The sequence below is a fragment of the Epinephelus lanceolatus genome, chromosome 11 (assembly GCF_041903045.1).
Source record: "Epinephelus lanceolatus isolate andai-2023 chromosome 11, ASM4190304v1, whole genome shotgun sequence".
In the NCBI taxonomy this organism is placed as follows: domain Eukaryota; kingdom Metazoa; phylum Chordata; class Actinopteri; order Perciformes; family Serranidae; genus Epinephelus; species Epinephelus lanceolatus.
In genome coordinates this window covers 33,938,498-33,955,614 of record NC_135744.1, presented here as the reverse complement: position 1 = coordinate 33,955,614, position 17,117 = coordinate 33,938,498, and the positions used below count along the sequence as shown (strand labels likewise).

Sequence of the window (17,117 nt, the reverse complement as noted above, 5' to 3'; positions counted from 1 at the left end):
GTCATCCCTAACCTTTCATCCATCTGGCCCTTGACCCTCACCCCTTCATCCCTTCATCCCTCAACCCTTCATTCCTCACTCTTCATCCCTTGATCTTTACCCTGTCATCCCTAATCATTCATCCATCTGGCCCTTGACCCTCATCCCCTCACCCCTACATCCCTCACCCCTTCATTCCTCACTCTTCATCCCTTGATCCTTACCCTGTCATCCCTAAACTTTCATCCATCTGGCCCTTAACCCCCATCCTCTCATCCCTACATCCCTCACCCCTTAATTCCTCACTCTTCGTCCCTTGATCTTTACCCTGTCATCCCTAACCGTTCATCCATCTGGCCCTTGACCCTCACCCCTTCATCCCTTCATCCTTTAACCCTTAATTCCTCACTCTTCATCCCTTGATCCATACCCTGTCATCCCTAACCTTTCATCCATCTGGCCCTTGACCCTCATTGCTTCATCCCTTATCCCTTCATTCCTCACTCTTCATCCCTTGATCCTTATCCTGTCATCCCTAATCATTCATCCATTCGACCCTCGACCCTCATCCCTTCATTCTCATCCTTTCATTCTCTCATTCCTCCATCCTCACCCCTTCACGCTTTCCTCCGAACCCATAATCCATCATACGCAATAAACCATTCGAAATCTTTACCTTATTGGTGTGGTCTTTGTTAGTGAATAAACTGATACTTCCACCAGACCAACCAACCATGCAGGACACATGATGTCAAAGTGTCAATGTTATACAAACATAGTGATATTTGATAGTGTCATCTCATTTGCTAATACATGGTGTGGTCCTACCATACATAATGTATCAAGTACAATTATACCACAAGGCAGAAAACCCAACACCCCAGAGGAAGAGAACCGTGTCCTGTTACATCTTGGAGATGCTTTTTCTGTGCTTACTTGTAATCGTCAACATGTAAGACTTGTTTTGTAAAATGTAAAATCTGAAATACTACATGTGCTAACAGAGTATGTGAATTAATCATATGTGACATGTTAAGTTCATGTGAAAATACAGCCTATGGGAAACTGATGTTTTCACTTTTGATGTGTTAAACTCAGAGGAGAATTTCCAGAGTTTTCTCTGTGGGAAAATGTCTGAAAAACACATGCTATGTATCAAAATCATAACCCTCATTACTTAATTTAAACAGAACATGATAGTTAAATGAATACCATGTACTGTATTTGATTCTTGATCCTCTTTGACGTCAGAATATCAAGTTTTTCTTCATACATTTACTTTGACGATGCTGTAAGAAATGTGAGATAATAATGAATGCAATAACACAACACAGGTCAGAGGTCAGGTTCAGTAAAAAAGACGTGTTTTGTCAAATGATACTTGTTGTGATGGAGGCTTAAAGCCCGATCCATCCATTCAAGGGCAGTGTGGCTAATCACTACACCACCATGCTGCTCCAACCCAAGGGAACAGGCACGTGTCTGAGGTCTGTTACTTCTTGTTTAGCTCTTGTTTATCTCTCGGCAGCGTGGAAGGCCTGCAGACCAGGATTAACACCAAACTCTGCATTAATGGCAAATAATAAGCTCAATAAGGTGGGCTGCTGGTGATTTACGCAAGAGAGATTCATAGAGATCCATCCATTATAATGATGTGTGTGGAGAAACAAAAGGAAAGTGATGGAGAGGGAGAGCGTAAAACAGACGCGGTCGCAGATTAAATGTGGCTCACTTCCACACTGTGCAAAATATTCCTGCATGAGAATTTATGATTAATGTACCCAGTCTGCTCCCAGTCTGCTTCCTGTGTCGTATATTACAAATGGGCTTTAAGAGATCGCAGATATATCTATAAAGCATCATAAATGATGATGCTGCCACCGGGGAAAAGCCTTTCCCTCTATATTCATAAGCCATTGTTTGCTGGCTGCTGTGATTAAACAGGCTATTATTTGATAATGGAGATATCAAATAAATGGCAATTTTATGTATTGTTCCACAATACAGTATAGCATATGAAGAGCGGATGTAGTGGTGTTACATGTGTGGGTGGTATGTGTCCACCCATAGTAGTAAACAAAAGTCAGTGAATATGTCTATAAAAGCTTGTCAGGTATTTTCTGTATTGCTTTGAAGAGCTGTAAAACTGTGGACAGGTTAAGAGCTGTGTTACTAATAGAGGGGTATGATCACCGTCACAACATTGTAATCTTTTCAGTCAAGTCAAATTTATTAGTATGTTTTACCAAGCACATTTTCAGGTTTTTATACAATACAAATAACAAATACAAGAAAGGTACAAGCAATGGAGTGTCCACAGGCTGGTTTATAGCTCCCAAACTTTGTGAGTAACTTTGTCAAGAAGACATTTTTTGTCACGTAGGTACACTGAGGTCAAGAGGCCCAAAGACAGGAGTGGATTACAAAAAGGTGTTTTCAGTGTTAGACCCCCAGAATTTTTTTTTATTTATTTTTTTTCAGTATCCTGTCTCCTAATGGACTCACTGAGGATTCTTCCACTCGCCTATGTGGAAAGCCTAAGGCAGAGAGAACACATCTCTCCAGCCTTCTGCGTGCCTACATGGAAAGTCTGAGGCAGAGAGAGCACACCTATCTGCCCTTCCATGCACGAACGAGAAAGCCTGAGGCAGAGAGAGCACACCTCCCTGCCCTTCCATGTGCGAACGAGAAAGCCTGACGCAGAGAGAGCAAACCTCCCTGCCCTTCCACGTGCCTACATGGAAAGCCTAAAGCAGAGAGAGAGCAGCAGAACAGAACAGAGCAGCATCAATGACAAACAGAAATGGCATTGATAAGTCAGACACAACATGAAAAGGAGGGGCTGGGGTGGAGGTGGGTTGCAAAACGGCTTGCAGAGGAAGCAGCGACAGTAGGCAGGCCAGAGCAGTTTAAATAGGGCGCCCTGAATGAGTTTCACCAATTGGTTGCATAGAAAGGAATCATGTGATCTATCAGCTGACTCCCTTCCATCAGTCAGCTGCTCCATCAGTTGATTGGGCTGTTTGAGATCAGCTGATGTAGCTGGGATGTGAGCTGAGCTTGTCATTGTGTCCTGCCTGAACTGCACTTATTCAAAGAGTTTAATTAGTTGATCATCAGCATAATGTAGTATATTTTGTGCTTGTATACACCTTGCACTTTGTCATGTTGGTCATTTGCCTGATGAGTTGAAACATCGTATATTAATACTACTCAAGCTGATAGAAGACTGAATCTCTGAATTTGATGTGCATACAACTACCATACTACCATGCTCCAGATTCCTCTATTTGTATAATCTCCCCTTTCCTGCACTGCACCAAAACCCTGAGAATCCAGAGATATCTTTTTTTATTCTTGTAAGACTCATCTGGAGCATGTGTGGGGATTTTTTGATATGCTTTATGCACTGCAAACCCACAGTATATAGTATAAACACTTGTGTGTTTTTTACCTGCACCTTTATAAGCCTACTGTTGGTCCTGCAGGACAGACGAGGCCAAGAACAGTTCTGTGACCCAATTTTGCCTCACTTTGGCTCCCTTGTGGAATACTAAGTGAGAATGGGAGCTGAAATGACAAAGCTCAGTTTCAACAGTATGGGTGGCAGATTTTTTAGCAGACCAGTTAGAGAGAGAGAGGGAGAGAGGGAGGGAGAGAAAGTGGAATGAAAAAGAGGGAGACTGGAGATTCAGGTTCCTCCTCTCATCCCAGAAATAGCAGGCATTTGATTGCTGATGGGGCTTTTGGCCAGGCTGCTGATAAGCCATACAGTCTGGTCTTTAACTGAGTGTGAGGCTATCTAACATAATAGGACAAAATAATGGAAATGCCAGCACAAAGATAGGTATAGGGGCAGAGATAGCGGGCAGTAATGGTCTGGGGGTGCTTGTTCTGCCGCGACTTTGGGCAACCAACACCGTAGAAAATGTGGTCAGTGCTTTCAGCTGCTAACACTGATTTTGATTGATCATCTCTGCCTTGCAGCATAAGGATAGTGGTAAGAAAAAATGCCATTTCAGCAGCCACTGCAAAATATCCTATGGCTCAGTGCAATTCACATCCGAATACAAGGCAGGTAGGGATATTAGAGGGGCTTTGTTACTGCATTGCTTTCAAAAACTTGTAACTCCACCTACACCCATCTGCAAACACAAGACAAATGCAAAATTAATGTGGTTAACATCACTATCTGATGTTTTAAATCAGATTTATGGTAGCTTGTAATGGGTTAGTCATCCTGGAAAATGCTGATGTCGCCACAGATGAAGTGCATAATTGCATGAAGGTGATCACTCAGAGCTGAAAACTATCACTCTACAACCCTTTGCTACTGAGGCGATATTATTTAATTTGGTTTCTTTTTTCGTTGAATCATCCTGTTTAATGGCACAATACAAAACATTGTGCTTGATTGCAGCTGATTTGAGGTTTAATGATGAAAATGCAATGACTGGGAATTATGCAGCGTGTTGCATTTGTGTTTATTGTTACGTTTCGTTTGCTTTTCAAGCTGGGAACACACAAATAAACACTCCCTAACCCACTGTGAAAACACTTCAAACATTTAAGGAATGACTTTCACACATTACAGTCGCAGACGTTGCTGTTAGAATTCTGATGCAGCTCTGTCTACATTTAGATTTGTCCAGAATCAGACATGTTTGATGTACAGACACTTCTGACTTATGAGGCTCAGAGAAGACACAAGAGAATGATTCCTCATTCTCATGCACACTGCAAGAAAACATAAGGTGACTGTCCATGACCTTCACGATCTTTATAGACTAGATAAGCTACATTTTAATCATTAAGAATGTCAGTCAGGGGTGTTGTCATTGGCTGTGTAATAAAGATGGACGACATGACAGCTCCCAGTAACAAAAGCAAAGCATTTCAATCACCTCCTGGTGGCTGGCTGCAGTATAGGCCATAAACCCTGCCCCGTCTATGTTAGCAGATGGGACATGGGCCAGACTAAAAGGCCAAAGTACATGTTGAATCATTTTTTCCCAAAGATGGTTTCTGTCATTTTCGATAGTTCTTATCACGCTGATGTATGTTGTTTTTTTGGGGTTATTTTTATCAATTGTTTTTAATGAGTTTTTTGATGCTATAAAAAGGGAGTCTGATGTCATGACTGACAGCTATGTGTATCAATCAGTGTGCTCATGATCAATGGCGCTGTTCACAATTGGTCAGACTGGTGTATGGGTTGGAGCTTGATGCTGCAGGGATCACTATTGGGAACACTCTGGCTCCAAATAATGTCACCAGTATAAAATGGCAGCTGCTGGATCCAGAAGTTTTTGGCTTCATTTTTTGTGCAGTGGGGGTGGAGATGTGTTGTCCATTTTTACATACAGTCTATGGGGCTGTACAAATTCCGTGTCCTTAACCGCCTGGAAAACTTGCTTTTAAGAGTGCGGTGGCACCTTATCATAGCCTATTTAGCCGAAATCCTGAGTGCAAAGCTGATCTTCTTCCAGGTGCTGTTTATAAGTGTGTGGGCATATCGTCCATGGGACAGATGTAAAGCTCTGGCAGCCCTGCACCAAAATGATCAACTTTTCCATATTTACTACTGACACATACTTATGGAAGAGAGCAAAGATAAATGTCGGCTGTGATTGGTTGTTGCTCATCACATGACATGCGGTGTGTGCTGCTGGGTTCCAAAAGTTGAACTCTGTTTATCTCGGGGAGCAGCCATTGCGCCCTAAAAAAATAGGCGCTTGGGAACATGTGCGCGTCGCGATGGCATTGCTCTCATGTTTGGGCACGCCTGCCGCACGTGTACATTGAAAACACTGAGTCTAAAGGGTGCAAAAAACACGGCATGTGTACGCCCCCTAAGAGTGTTGTTGTTATAATAATGTGTGTGTTAGTAATACAGTACAAACAGGGGTGTAGGCTTCATTACAACGCAGGGTGGGACACATATGTAAAAAACGGTTTGGGGGTTCACTTCTTGAAAATTTTGCATTAAAAACTTAATTTCTTGCTCTCTGGTGAATATTTAATTCACCCATTTGAGCACTTTCTGCATTAATTTATGGTGTAAATGTCTTTAATTTAAAAGTCCTCTGTTCCTTTCCATTATAATTTGTCCCCTGCATCCCCCATGAAATCTACGCCTATGAATACAAATAAATAAAGCACAACTTTCAGCAGTTAATGGACACAATAAAAGGAGGCATTGAAAAGTAATTAGGTGTTTTATTTCATTCATATACCAAAACTGTGGGTAAAGCTTTGAAACTAATTTTAATGGCAATAACCTGAGAATGAGATTATTAAAAAATAATAAAAGAAAACATTATAATTGCCATCATTTAACCTACTGAGCAGGCCTACAGTTATATTATCAACTATTTCACTGTTCTCTTTTTCTTCTCATCTCATCGTAAAGTGATATTCAACCCAAAGTCAGTATTTCTTTTTTTTTTTAAATGTGGCTTTAAAAAGTGTGACACTGACTCTTCACTGACACCAGTAGCTTGCTAAATAGTGCCTCTGTGTCACCTTCCTTAAAGCTGGAATGCATTTTGCCATTGTTTGGGTGGAGTGCACTTGATCAAACTTGATTTATTTTATTGCCATTTATGCAGCTGTCTCCTTTTGACTCGCTCTCATCTCTCATATTGGCTGTAGTTCCTATTATCCCTCCATCTAAAACTCTTTATCTCCCTGTCTCCTCTCCCCCTATTTTGACAAAGAAAAAAATTAAAGCATCAGTTACCCTCGTATAGTACAACATGTTGGGATACAAAGGGCTTCATTCTCTCTGGTGAACAGAGACAGGAGATAGGAACAGGGCAGCCTTCCCAGTAGATGAAATAAAGAGCAAAATGTTTGCATCATTTTAATTTAACTGATAACTCTGTCGTGGAACCCGGTTTTATCAGAAAGAAGGGTGCAGATGCAAAATAGCCTGACAACAAAAAAGTGATTATGCGTTTGTGTTATCGCAAGCCATGTTCACTGCACACAGTAATTGTATTTTATGATTTTTTGCCCGCTGCACAATTCATAATTCCCCCTTTCCAATGATGGCTTATGTTTCCTAGTAGTGCTTCGAAACGCCCCACCAAGAACACTTTGGATTAGAGCAATATTGCCGCTGAGACAATTGTGACAAACCCATAGCACATCGGGCACACACTCACTCACAGCTACACACTCTCATTCACTCACTCACTCTCTCTGCCAGACATGGGTGTCAGCCAAACAGTGCTATTTGCTGGAGCAGGACTGGCACTTCTCCAGACCATGGGGGTAGCAGGCTTGGCAACGCAGATCACTGATGGACTCATTGAAGCGGTTCGCCAGCATGGACAGCTTGCTACCGTGACACAGAGAGCAGGGAGCGCAGCCCGAACCGCCACAATCCTGGCAGCTGTCTGCCTCCTGGAGACAGAAGAAACACATTAGAGGAGGAGAAAGAGGAGGTGAAAGAGAGGAGTTGTAAGGTTAGGCAAAGGGTAAGAAAGGGAGGAGGAGGTTGGAGTGGGTGAGAACGACAAGAAACATATATATAGAGAACTGAAAAGAGAAGTTGGAAGGGAGGATATATTTATATGTTGTGTCAGTGCATCAATAATCTACAATAAACCACCATTTTTACATCACAATATAGTACACATGTTCACACTGCAACTGTTTCAAAGCTGATTAACTTGCAACACCTTTAGCCAGTTCATGAACAGTGACAATTAACACAGCTATCGAGTTTAACTGGCTGGCCTGCTGGCACACACTAAACAATGGTAACGACATGGAGGATTTTTCCACTATTATTTATAATTAAACACCTTTGGTAAGTAGCTGTGTTGCGGGATAATGTACAGCCAGCTGGTCATTTATACAGCCAGCTGGTCATTGCAACTAAATGTACAATAAAAAGCAGCTGCCTGTAGAGTAACAATGACACGAGGGGTGGATACTAACAGTAGATGTAAATCTTTACAAACTACTGGATGTCCTAAATCAGCAGGAAATTGTTTTCCGGGAAAACTTTGCACAGCAAGGCCTGTGTATTTTTTGGAATAAGCAGCATGTTGTTGCTGTTGAGGTTGCAAGTGCATTTAAATATTTAAGTGCCACAAACTAAATGCCATTCATCTCTGACCCTTTAGGATTTTCCTGTGGGAGTCCCAAAGTAAAGTAAAACAGAGATGGCCTGCTTAGTGAAGCATGCTAGATTGCTTCAGAGGAAGATGCTCCATGAATCTAAAAGGCATGTTTTTTAAGCTCCTGTTTAACAGTTTAATTCTGAAAAAAAAGGCTAAAAGTAAGTGAGATGCTATTCAGTTTGGATGCTGCTTTTGTTAAGATTACTGGTTACACTTTGAGCAAGATAATCAGTTACCTTTTGACCACCACTGCCATCAAAACCCACTCAACATGCTTACCCTACAAGCAAATGTTTGCAGCTGACATACACCACAAACTCTCACCAAATTTCAATACGCACAAGATTTTCCTTTTAATGTAAGTTGGTGCTTTGACTGCACATAAGGCTTAGTGGATTGCATTGTGATGATCAGTTATCATAGCGATAGTGAAATCTCTGCCCAGTCACCACAAAAAAAAAATGTTTTTCCATTTGCATGTTTTTATGTAGCAGATACACTGCAAATTTAAAAATCAACAATGTTGTGGCAGACTTGTGGTTAGATTTAGGCACAAAAACCACTTGGTTATGGTTAGGAAAGGATTACATTTTGGCGAGGCCGGTCTCATTCCATACTCGTCGAAATCTGATGCTTGGGCAGTGACTTGCGGCATCAGAAACCAACGAAAAAAGGTGTGTCATGGCATGACACGGCTTAGGAAAAAAGAACACGGGTTGGCTTTAGAATCTTACAGGACGTGAAAACCGCTTTCTCGGGTGAAAGTCAGTGTTTGTTAGACCCATCCACCCTCATGCCGACGTTAAAGGATGCCTATTTTCGTTCGTTTCTGACACCGCCAGTCACTGCCCAAGCGCTGGATTTTCGACGACTTCCGCGCGAGACGGTGCTCGATTTTAGGAGGGGAGAACTCCTGGCAGTAAAAGCAGTGATGTCTAAGCAAAACACTATTGCTTTTCATGGCATTATCCCTGCTGTACAAACCCTGGTCGTTACAAAAACCCCACATTTAGAGGCTAAAAACCTGCTGGGAAAAACACTGACATGTTGCCACAAAATACCCATGTTTGAAGCTTAAAAAGCTGATGGATAGAAACAAACAGCTTGCTATGAAACACCCACATTTGGAGCCAAAATGCTGCTAGGTACATCGCTAAATCACAACTTTTTTTTTTTTTGGTCTTGAACAGTGATCTGCAGCTTGGCAAGCATGTCACCTATGCAACACGCCAACTACTATCCCCTCCACTCCCTTATGACAAAGTCATCTTATATGTAACTTTACAAATGCTGATATGATTCAGTAAAACTTATGAGACACATGAGTGCAACATTTTTCTTCTGCCAATTGGGCTGAAAAAAAAGTCCAGATTGGTTAAACAGTTACAAAATTGCACATACAATGTATAAACCTTAGTCTATGTTTGAAATTAAAAACACACAGACAGTGAAAAATTAACTACCTTAGAGTTTGGCCAACAAAGGCAAAGATGATAAAGAAAAGAAAGTAACAAAGAGCGGTGAGATTGCCAAATAATGAAAAAAAAAGGAGCTGAGAATGAACTTTTTTTTCTGGAGGCAGAGAAAATGAGAAAATAACGAGAGAGGTGAGAAAAGAATGGAGGGAGTGAAGGGAAGAGAACAGTAATCAGCCGAGGAGGTGATAGGGAGGGGATAATAGCAAGCTGGGTATCCTTGCAGGCTGGCAAGTGGCAGGCAAATGCTGCAAGGGCAGAGTAAAACTGTGGACTCATCAGTATGTGTTCACAGTTGACAGATAACACTAGGACAATGGGGTGGTGGTTGTTGCAGCAGCAGGAGGGGGGCACAAGAAAAGAAAAGAGAAGGGGCACAAATAAGGTGGCAGTTACAAGGAAACACAGGGGGGGACTGTGGGATGAGAATAAACACCCCTCTGTGAACAGTTTCAAATTACAACACTATGGCTGCACAGACGATCCTGCAGTTATGCTCTCGAAAACGCAGATAAAGTGAGCAAAAAATGGTTGAAGACATATGCAAAGACACAACGTACGGGAAGGAGGAGGAGGAGGAGGGGAAGGACATGGTGAGAGAGAGAGAGAGAGAGAGAGAGAGAGAGAGAGAGAGAGAGAGAGAGAGAGAGAGAGAGAGAGAGAGAGAGAGAGAGAGAGAGAGAGAGAGAGAGAGAGAGAGAGAGAGAGAGAGAGAATACCAAGAAAGAGAAGCAGGGTGATAAAAACCCTACCACACCACTGAGAATAATTTGGCCAAGGATCATTACCTTGGTCTCTGTGTCGCTGATCTGTTTCTCCTCCCCTTCCTGTGTGCAAAGAGCTTTAGCCCTCCTCCTGCTGCCCCTCTCCCTGGCCTTTGGGTATCCCTCAAAGTCCAGAGGAGGCACTGTATGGTGCCGTAACGCTTCAGGCTTCCTCGGTGGTGCTCTGATGATGCGCAGGTTGCTGGTGTAGATGATGATCTTACCAAAGTCCAACACTGGGGACTGAAGGAAACCAAAATAATCCTATATTAGTTAATATTAACAACAGTGGGTGCATCCTAAGATTAAGTATTTTACTTAGCCTCTACTTGTGTTACATAGTTCCAATAAGTCCCAGATTTATTTCCTGAAACTCCAAGAGAGCCTGCCCACATTTAGCTATGGGCTTTGTGTGCGCTTGAGAAGAGTGCAGAATAAACGCCTAAAAACTCATCTCTGTTCATCAAAATTCCATATTCAAAGGTTTTGTCCATTAAAACAACACCTTTATGCCTTAAGACTGCTTAGATATCACTTCAGACCTTTGCCTTATTCAGTATATGCAGAAACATGAATATGCAAATTGGTCACCTCCTTGATCTCCGCCCACTACTGTGCCACTTGCCTGCAGCTCGAGCGTACCTGCTCACCTTATGCTCATCGTGCTCTACAACAAGATGTAACAAAAAGGAAATAGATGACATAAGCCTTCCCCTTAACCACAATATCAAACAGTTCACAATAGCCCCGTTTCCACTGAGCAGTACAGTATGGTGCAGTTCAGTTTAGTACACTTTTTTCCCATTTCCACTGTACAAAGTTGTGGATGGTACCAATGGGGCCGTTCCGTACTGTCCCCATTATTGGTCCCCCCCTCTGTTGGGGTACCTAGCACACACATCTGGTACTAAAAGGTGGAGCTGTGAACACTGCAGTCTGTTGATTGGTCAATAGTAGACAGTCACTCTACTCAGGGCTGAGTTGTGGCTGGTTTTGAGGCTAATTCATACTGTGGCGAGTTTTACATATATTAGTAAACTGTAACTATAAAATGAGGCAGCAGGTGTAGTCTGAGAAAAACAAGTTAATTCACTCAGTCAACTCCCACTTTTATGGTGGAACGGTAACTTGTAATGTTATTCAATGCATGAGGTGACGATGTGCATCAGCACACCTTAAATTTTAACTGAACTTTGACCATTACTTTAGTTTTCATTGTCTCTCTTGGGTGACATACACTTTTAGTAATGAGTGGATCCGCAAGCATTTATATATATTAATTTCGACCAGATTATGTGAAATGCATAATGCATAGTCCTCACCGGGAGCAAAAGGAAGTGTCGCTGTGGGTTGTTCCTGTGGGCTTTGGCAACATTAAACCCCTGAGCTTGCCTTAGAAGGACTAAATGCACAAACTTGCTATTTCTAATTTTCCCATGGAGAGAGACTCACTGCAGCCTGTTCTATTTTATTTTGAAAATGTCGGCATGCAACCCCATTCTGTGGATGATACGAGGTGCAGACTGATAAAGGAGGAAATGCAGTGAATGCTGGACGGAGCAGTGAGTGACAACAACCCTGCCTACATGAAAGAGTTTGTGGTGGAAATGCTAAGCAGACCAAGGGTCTAGGGACCATGTCTGAAGGGTTATATTTGGTTCCAAAGGTAGCATAGGAGAAGTGTTTGGTGTAAACAAGGCTAATGTGTTGCTATGTTAGACCCTGTTCCTTATCCCCAGCTCTGAGAAGTTGAAGTGAAAGTGAAACTTAGCTTGCAAAATACTGATACGTAGCCTGGCTTCTCATCTAATACCCCACCAATCCTGTGGCAAATTGACGAGATTGGATTCTTAGAACTGTGACATATGAAAACTGATCCAGAGATGAAACATAAACCACCGGTAACTATTTTTAGGCTACATTTATGTGACGATGTAGGTCATTCTGGCATAGTGGATAGTTCAAAATATTAAAACACCTGACCACAAGTGTCATTGTAAAGCTAGAGTTATGGCTGTAGCAAATTCAAAATGCTTCATCGTTGTAATTGAGAAAACATAGTACCGTAGTTGCTGAATTATTGTACCAGAAAGAGAGCAGAACAGAATTTTAAGCTCCATGGTTGGATCGTTCTTGCCAACATGGACTTTGTGATTCATAGTTAACGTGTATCTTCAAATTGTTATTCAAGAAACAGATATTTTTCTGCACATTTTATTTATCTTTTGCTCTGATAGTTTAACTGGGAGAGTTCCATGCCGATCCAAGCTTCAGAAGTGAGTCAACATTGTCTATGAGGAAAGTGAATCAGAAAAATGAACAGATCCATATCGGCAGGGCTGAACTGTTGATCGCCAATGACTCAGTGATTACTTTGCTAATCCCTGACATTTCTGACTCTCCAAGCTCACTTTCTGGCCTGTTTTGGAACTGTTTAATTGATCTGTTGGGTTTCATTTTAAAAAGATTCATAATTAAAAATCAGATAAAGAGCTTCTTTTTTCCCAGTGTAACTCCCTTATTATATATAAAACAGACAGAGAATGCACTGAAGTCATACACAGACCAACTCATTAGACCTTCTACAGTAGGGGTACTCCTCTAGGACCACCACACAATCCTTTCAATAATGCCCCAAAAGGATAAACTAAATCCAGATTGCTGTTTTCTGCTGATAAATGTGATAAATACAGGCCTTGGTCACCAGGGCCAAGCTTGCCTTTGTTTAGAGGATAAAAGAATGAAACTGACACTAAGCCAGCAGGCGATGTAGCTGACCTCCCTCTCAGCCTGCTGCACTAATGAAGCCAGTGCCACAGTAACAGTGGCTTATTTCTTTCAGATGAACAATTTTGTAGCCGTTGTTCGGCTTTAATTGTTGTACAATTTTCACAGAACAGCATGCAGTAGGTGCTTTAATTGCCCATGGTTTTTCTATTTTAAGTCTGGATTGCTTGTTCTGTTCTAAAGATGTTTGAATTAATTATTAAATTACTCTGCGTTGGCTGGTAATTGTGTATGTGTTTATGTTGGCGTGTCTGTTTGCTTTTCAGCATATGTAGACTTGCAATACTCTGTGGGGTTTGAAAAATAAATACCAACTCTTCCAAGGAGCTGCAAAACTTTATTATACTTCCCTTTATGTAAGTATGTACAAAGAGATGTTTCACAGTAATCATGCTCCAAAATTAGCAGCCGTACAAAGGGTGTCAGAAACACTAAATATTACACTTAAAACATGTTAACAACTTTTTGTGTGGGTGTTGTTTAAATTCACAGACAATAACTCTATAAAAACAACATGCATATTTTAGTATATATGCTGAACTGGCAATGTTTCAGGTGCTACATCACAATCTCCATTACTAAACTGCTGTTTCTTAAGGTCGCATTAAAGTAAACTGTTGCTTTGATGGACATTTTAATTAACATTCAGCAAAGTCTTGTTATTTTTTGATTACAGTTCATTTAAACAGGGCTGGCGAATTAATAAAGACAATTAAGATAGGTCTCAGTACTTGACATTCAGAGAGACAAAACTGCCACCGCAAGTGGGAAATCTAATCTAAGTTGATCTTGATTAATATCAAAATTTAGCAAAATCAAAATGAGTTGCATTGCTTACTTTGGCACCATCCTCTGTTTCCTCAGTCTGGCCTGCAGCAGGCTTGTAGCTTCCCATTCCTCTGTACACGTTTATTCTCTGGGCAATGAGCCCTGTTGGAGGATAGACACCTGCGTACAGAGGAAAACATGTTGTCAGGATGAAGTGAGAACTTGTACCAGAGATTTGAGGCATTCAGGTTTCATCCACCAACAAGTGAAGTGTTAATTTGCAAAAAGAGACAAATGCCATTCTGGTAAAAAATTAACTGAGAGTTGTAATTAACAATTTACATAGAGCTGTTTTCAGATCCAAAATATGTTTTGGTGCAAAACCTGATAATGCCTATGGGAGACTGGGTCAAAGTACATGTTTTGTGACAGATACTGCTAAGTGCCACTGTTGAATCCATTGAGTGAATCAGCGCAGCACGTTTAGACCACGATACAAAGATGGTGGCACCAGCATCTGTAGCAACCGGAGTCTGAAGCGGAGTTTTCGGGGTAAAACCTGCTGGAGTTTGTATATTAGCATGGATCATTTTGATGAAACAGAAGAGGCTGCTGTTTTATTGCCATCTGGACACAAAAAGAACAGGAAACCAGATGAGTATGCTCGTATTGTGGTGAAAAAAGCATAGTGGAGGAGTACCCATCGTTCATGTGCTTGTCTGAATGTTTGGAAGTCGTGGAAGGTTGCGAGACAACAGCCTACAACCACCAATAATAGGTGTGTACATCAGTAACTATGACTACCAGGGGACTGTCCATTGTTCCAAAAGCCCAAAATTTAAAAGCCTCATTCATCCGAAAAATGTCCCATTGGACTAACAGCCCATTTGTCTGACAGTCCGTTATCCCCAAAACAAACGCCCATTGCTCTTATGTTTCTCCCATACAGTGCATACAATAGGTTTCTCCATAAATACACCCTGCAGTTAGACAACCCAATCACCAGAAAAAAATGTGTACATTTTCATTCTGTAGGCCACGGATACATCGCATTTGGCGTTTGTTTTTGGGATAACAGGCTGACAGAGACTTATCAGATTAATGGGGCTCGGAACAATGGCATAGCACTGATTACCAAGGCTAGCTGTTAGCTGATTAGCAATTACCCAAGCTAGCTGTTTGCCAGCATAGCATCTTAGCCGTACCAAATCCTCATCTTAACAAAACTGTACTTATGTTTTTGAGTGATGGGTGCATTCCAGCCCAGTCGCAAGAAAAAATATTGATATTGTACGTTTCTGCAAACCACAGGTTCGGGTTGGGTCGGTTCTTGGTAATACCAATTCGGTTCAGTACTCCATCTTGGACCGGGATTTTTTTTTTTTTTGAGACCAACCGGACCGCATACGTTATTTTACAGCCTGTGTCTGCCTCTTTGCCAACCGCACAGCGAGCAGGAGAGAGAGGGGGGTGGGGGTGGGGTAGGGACTGAGCTAGGAGGTGTGAGTGTGCATGCGCCGAGGCCTCTACTGTAACCTGGAGTTTGTTTAACAGCGACGGGGAGTCGATAATGGCGGACAGTTTAATCTCGTAGAAATCAAAGAATGCGCCACTATGGCAACACTTTGGCTTTGAGCCAGACGAAGGAGGCAACCCTTGTTTGCACTGATTGAGTAAGCTAAACCTACAAATTTATTTGTAAGGAATAAAAAAAACTACGTGTTACTGTCACTCTGTTGTCCTAAGGTCCTTTTTTATTTTAAATGAGTCAATTGCGCCCCCAAGTGGCGAAAATCTGATATTATCGACTTGATGCACTTTTTCACAAAAACCGGACCATGTTTTTTTTTTTCTCATACCGACCCAACCCTACCACAGCTATGTTTGAACATTTCATATGTATGACACAGGTCTCAGCTGAGTATCTAATCCACCGAAGGATGGGATGAGGGTGGTGGATGATGTGACACCTAGGCGAGGACACCAGCAGACCACTGTTTGAGACCAACAAAAGCAAATAATTTTGGGGTTGGGACATTGCCAGCAATATTTGTAACTACAGAAGCAAGTATTTAAGCCAATATTGTTTTTCGTATCCCAACCAAGTGGTTTTTGCCTTAACCTAGCCAAACGTTAACCACAAGGTTCTCAACACATAAAATTGAAATGTTAAGTTTCAACATATCTGCTACACATGTAATGTTCAAATGTAACTGTATCTATGGATTGAAGAAATGTAAAACGAAAACATTTATTCTATTGAACTAAAAATAAATAAATAAATAAATAAATAAATAAAAATGAGCAGATGGGACTAGTTGCCAAGCAACCAGATGAGGCTCCAGGAAGTTACTGGTCCATACCAAAAGTTCAACACAGTATTGGTCAAGCAGCTGGTTGCAATTTTTAGATTCAGTTTTTGTGCATATTGAATTATTAATAGCATGTGGACAGAGCCAGGCTGGATCCCTCCCCTGTTTCCAGTCTTCATCTAAGCTAAGTGGCTGCTGGAAGTAGCTTCAGCTCCTACAGACAGGCCTTCAAGTGTGGCATCGGTCCTCTCAAGAACTCCCTGCAACAAAGCAAATAACTGTATTCCTCCAAAATGTCAAATTATTACGTTAACTGGACACCATACAATATTTCTAACAACATTTTAAGTTGTTCACTCTCACAACAGTAGAAACTTGGGAAATAAATCATATTGTGGGCATGCTAAGATAGCTCTATATCTGAGCATTTTATCTTTGAAATTGGTAGTGCTCCAAGTTCACAGTATGACCGACCACCTCTGGTGCATGCTGCGACCATTTCCTACATATTTACTGCCAACACAGTGGACCGTTATAACATTTGCAGTTAGAGTTAGCAGTCTGGCTAAAATAAAATCGAGCTGATTACTATCATCAGTTTAAAGGAAATATGCTTTTTACACAACTGGATGAGAGGAACATGTTTCAGCTCAGCATGTTCTCCACCAGTTAAAAAATGACTGGAAAAACATAGCATAGGTATAGCTATAGAACACACCTTAACAATTGCAGATAACAACATGATCAGTGCACATAGGTGAGCTATTGAGCATGTAATTGTGTAGCCTTGAGATGTTCCCCATCATTGTCACACAGACTGCTGTAACCCTCAGTATCTGAGATGTTTGTTAGCACACTGGCAGTCTTACTGCGCACATACAAATAAATATACACTGT

At 41.5% G+C, this 17,117-nt stretch overlaps 1 protein-coding gene across 3 annotated transcripts in view; it reads right to left on the bottom strand.

Moving 5' to 3' along the window:
• Nucleotides 1-6,182: 6,182 nt before the first annotated feature.
• Nucleotides 6,183-17,117, bottom strand: part of grxcr2 (glutaredoxin and cysteine rich domain containing 2) — a 39,482-nt gene continuing 28,547 nt past the window's right edge. For all 3 annotated transcript variants that reach the window (XM_033639735.2, XM_033639716.2, XM_033639724.2), the window contains 3 exons: nt 13,979-14,088; nt 10,378-10,596; nt 6,183-7,389 (listed from right to left, as the gene is read on the bottom strand). In XM_033639735.2, coding sequence (XP_033495626.2) covers nt 7,216-7,389; nt 10,378-10,596; nt 13,979-14,088 — 503 coding nt within the window. In that variant the 3' untranslated portion in view covers nt 6,183-7,215. The remainder of the gene's footprint in view (nt 7,390-10,377; nt 10,597-13,978; nt 14,089-17,117) is intronic.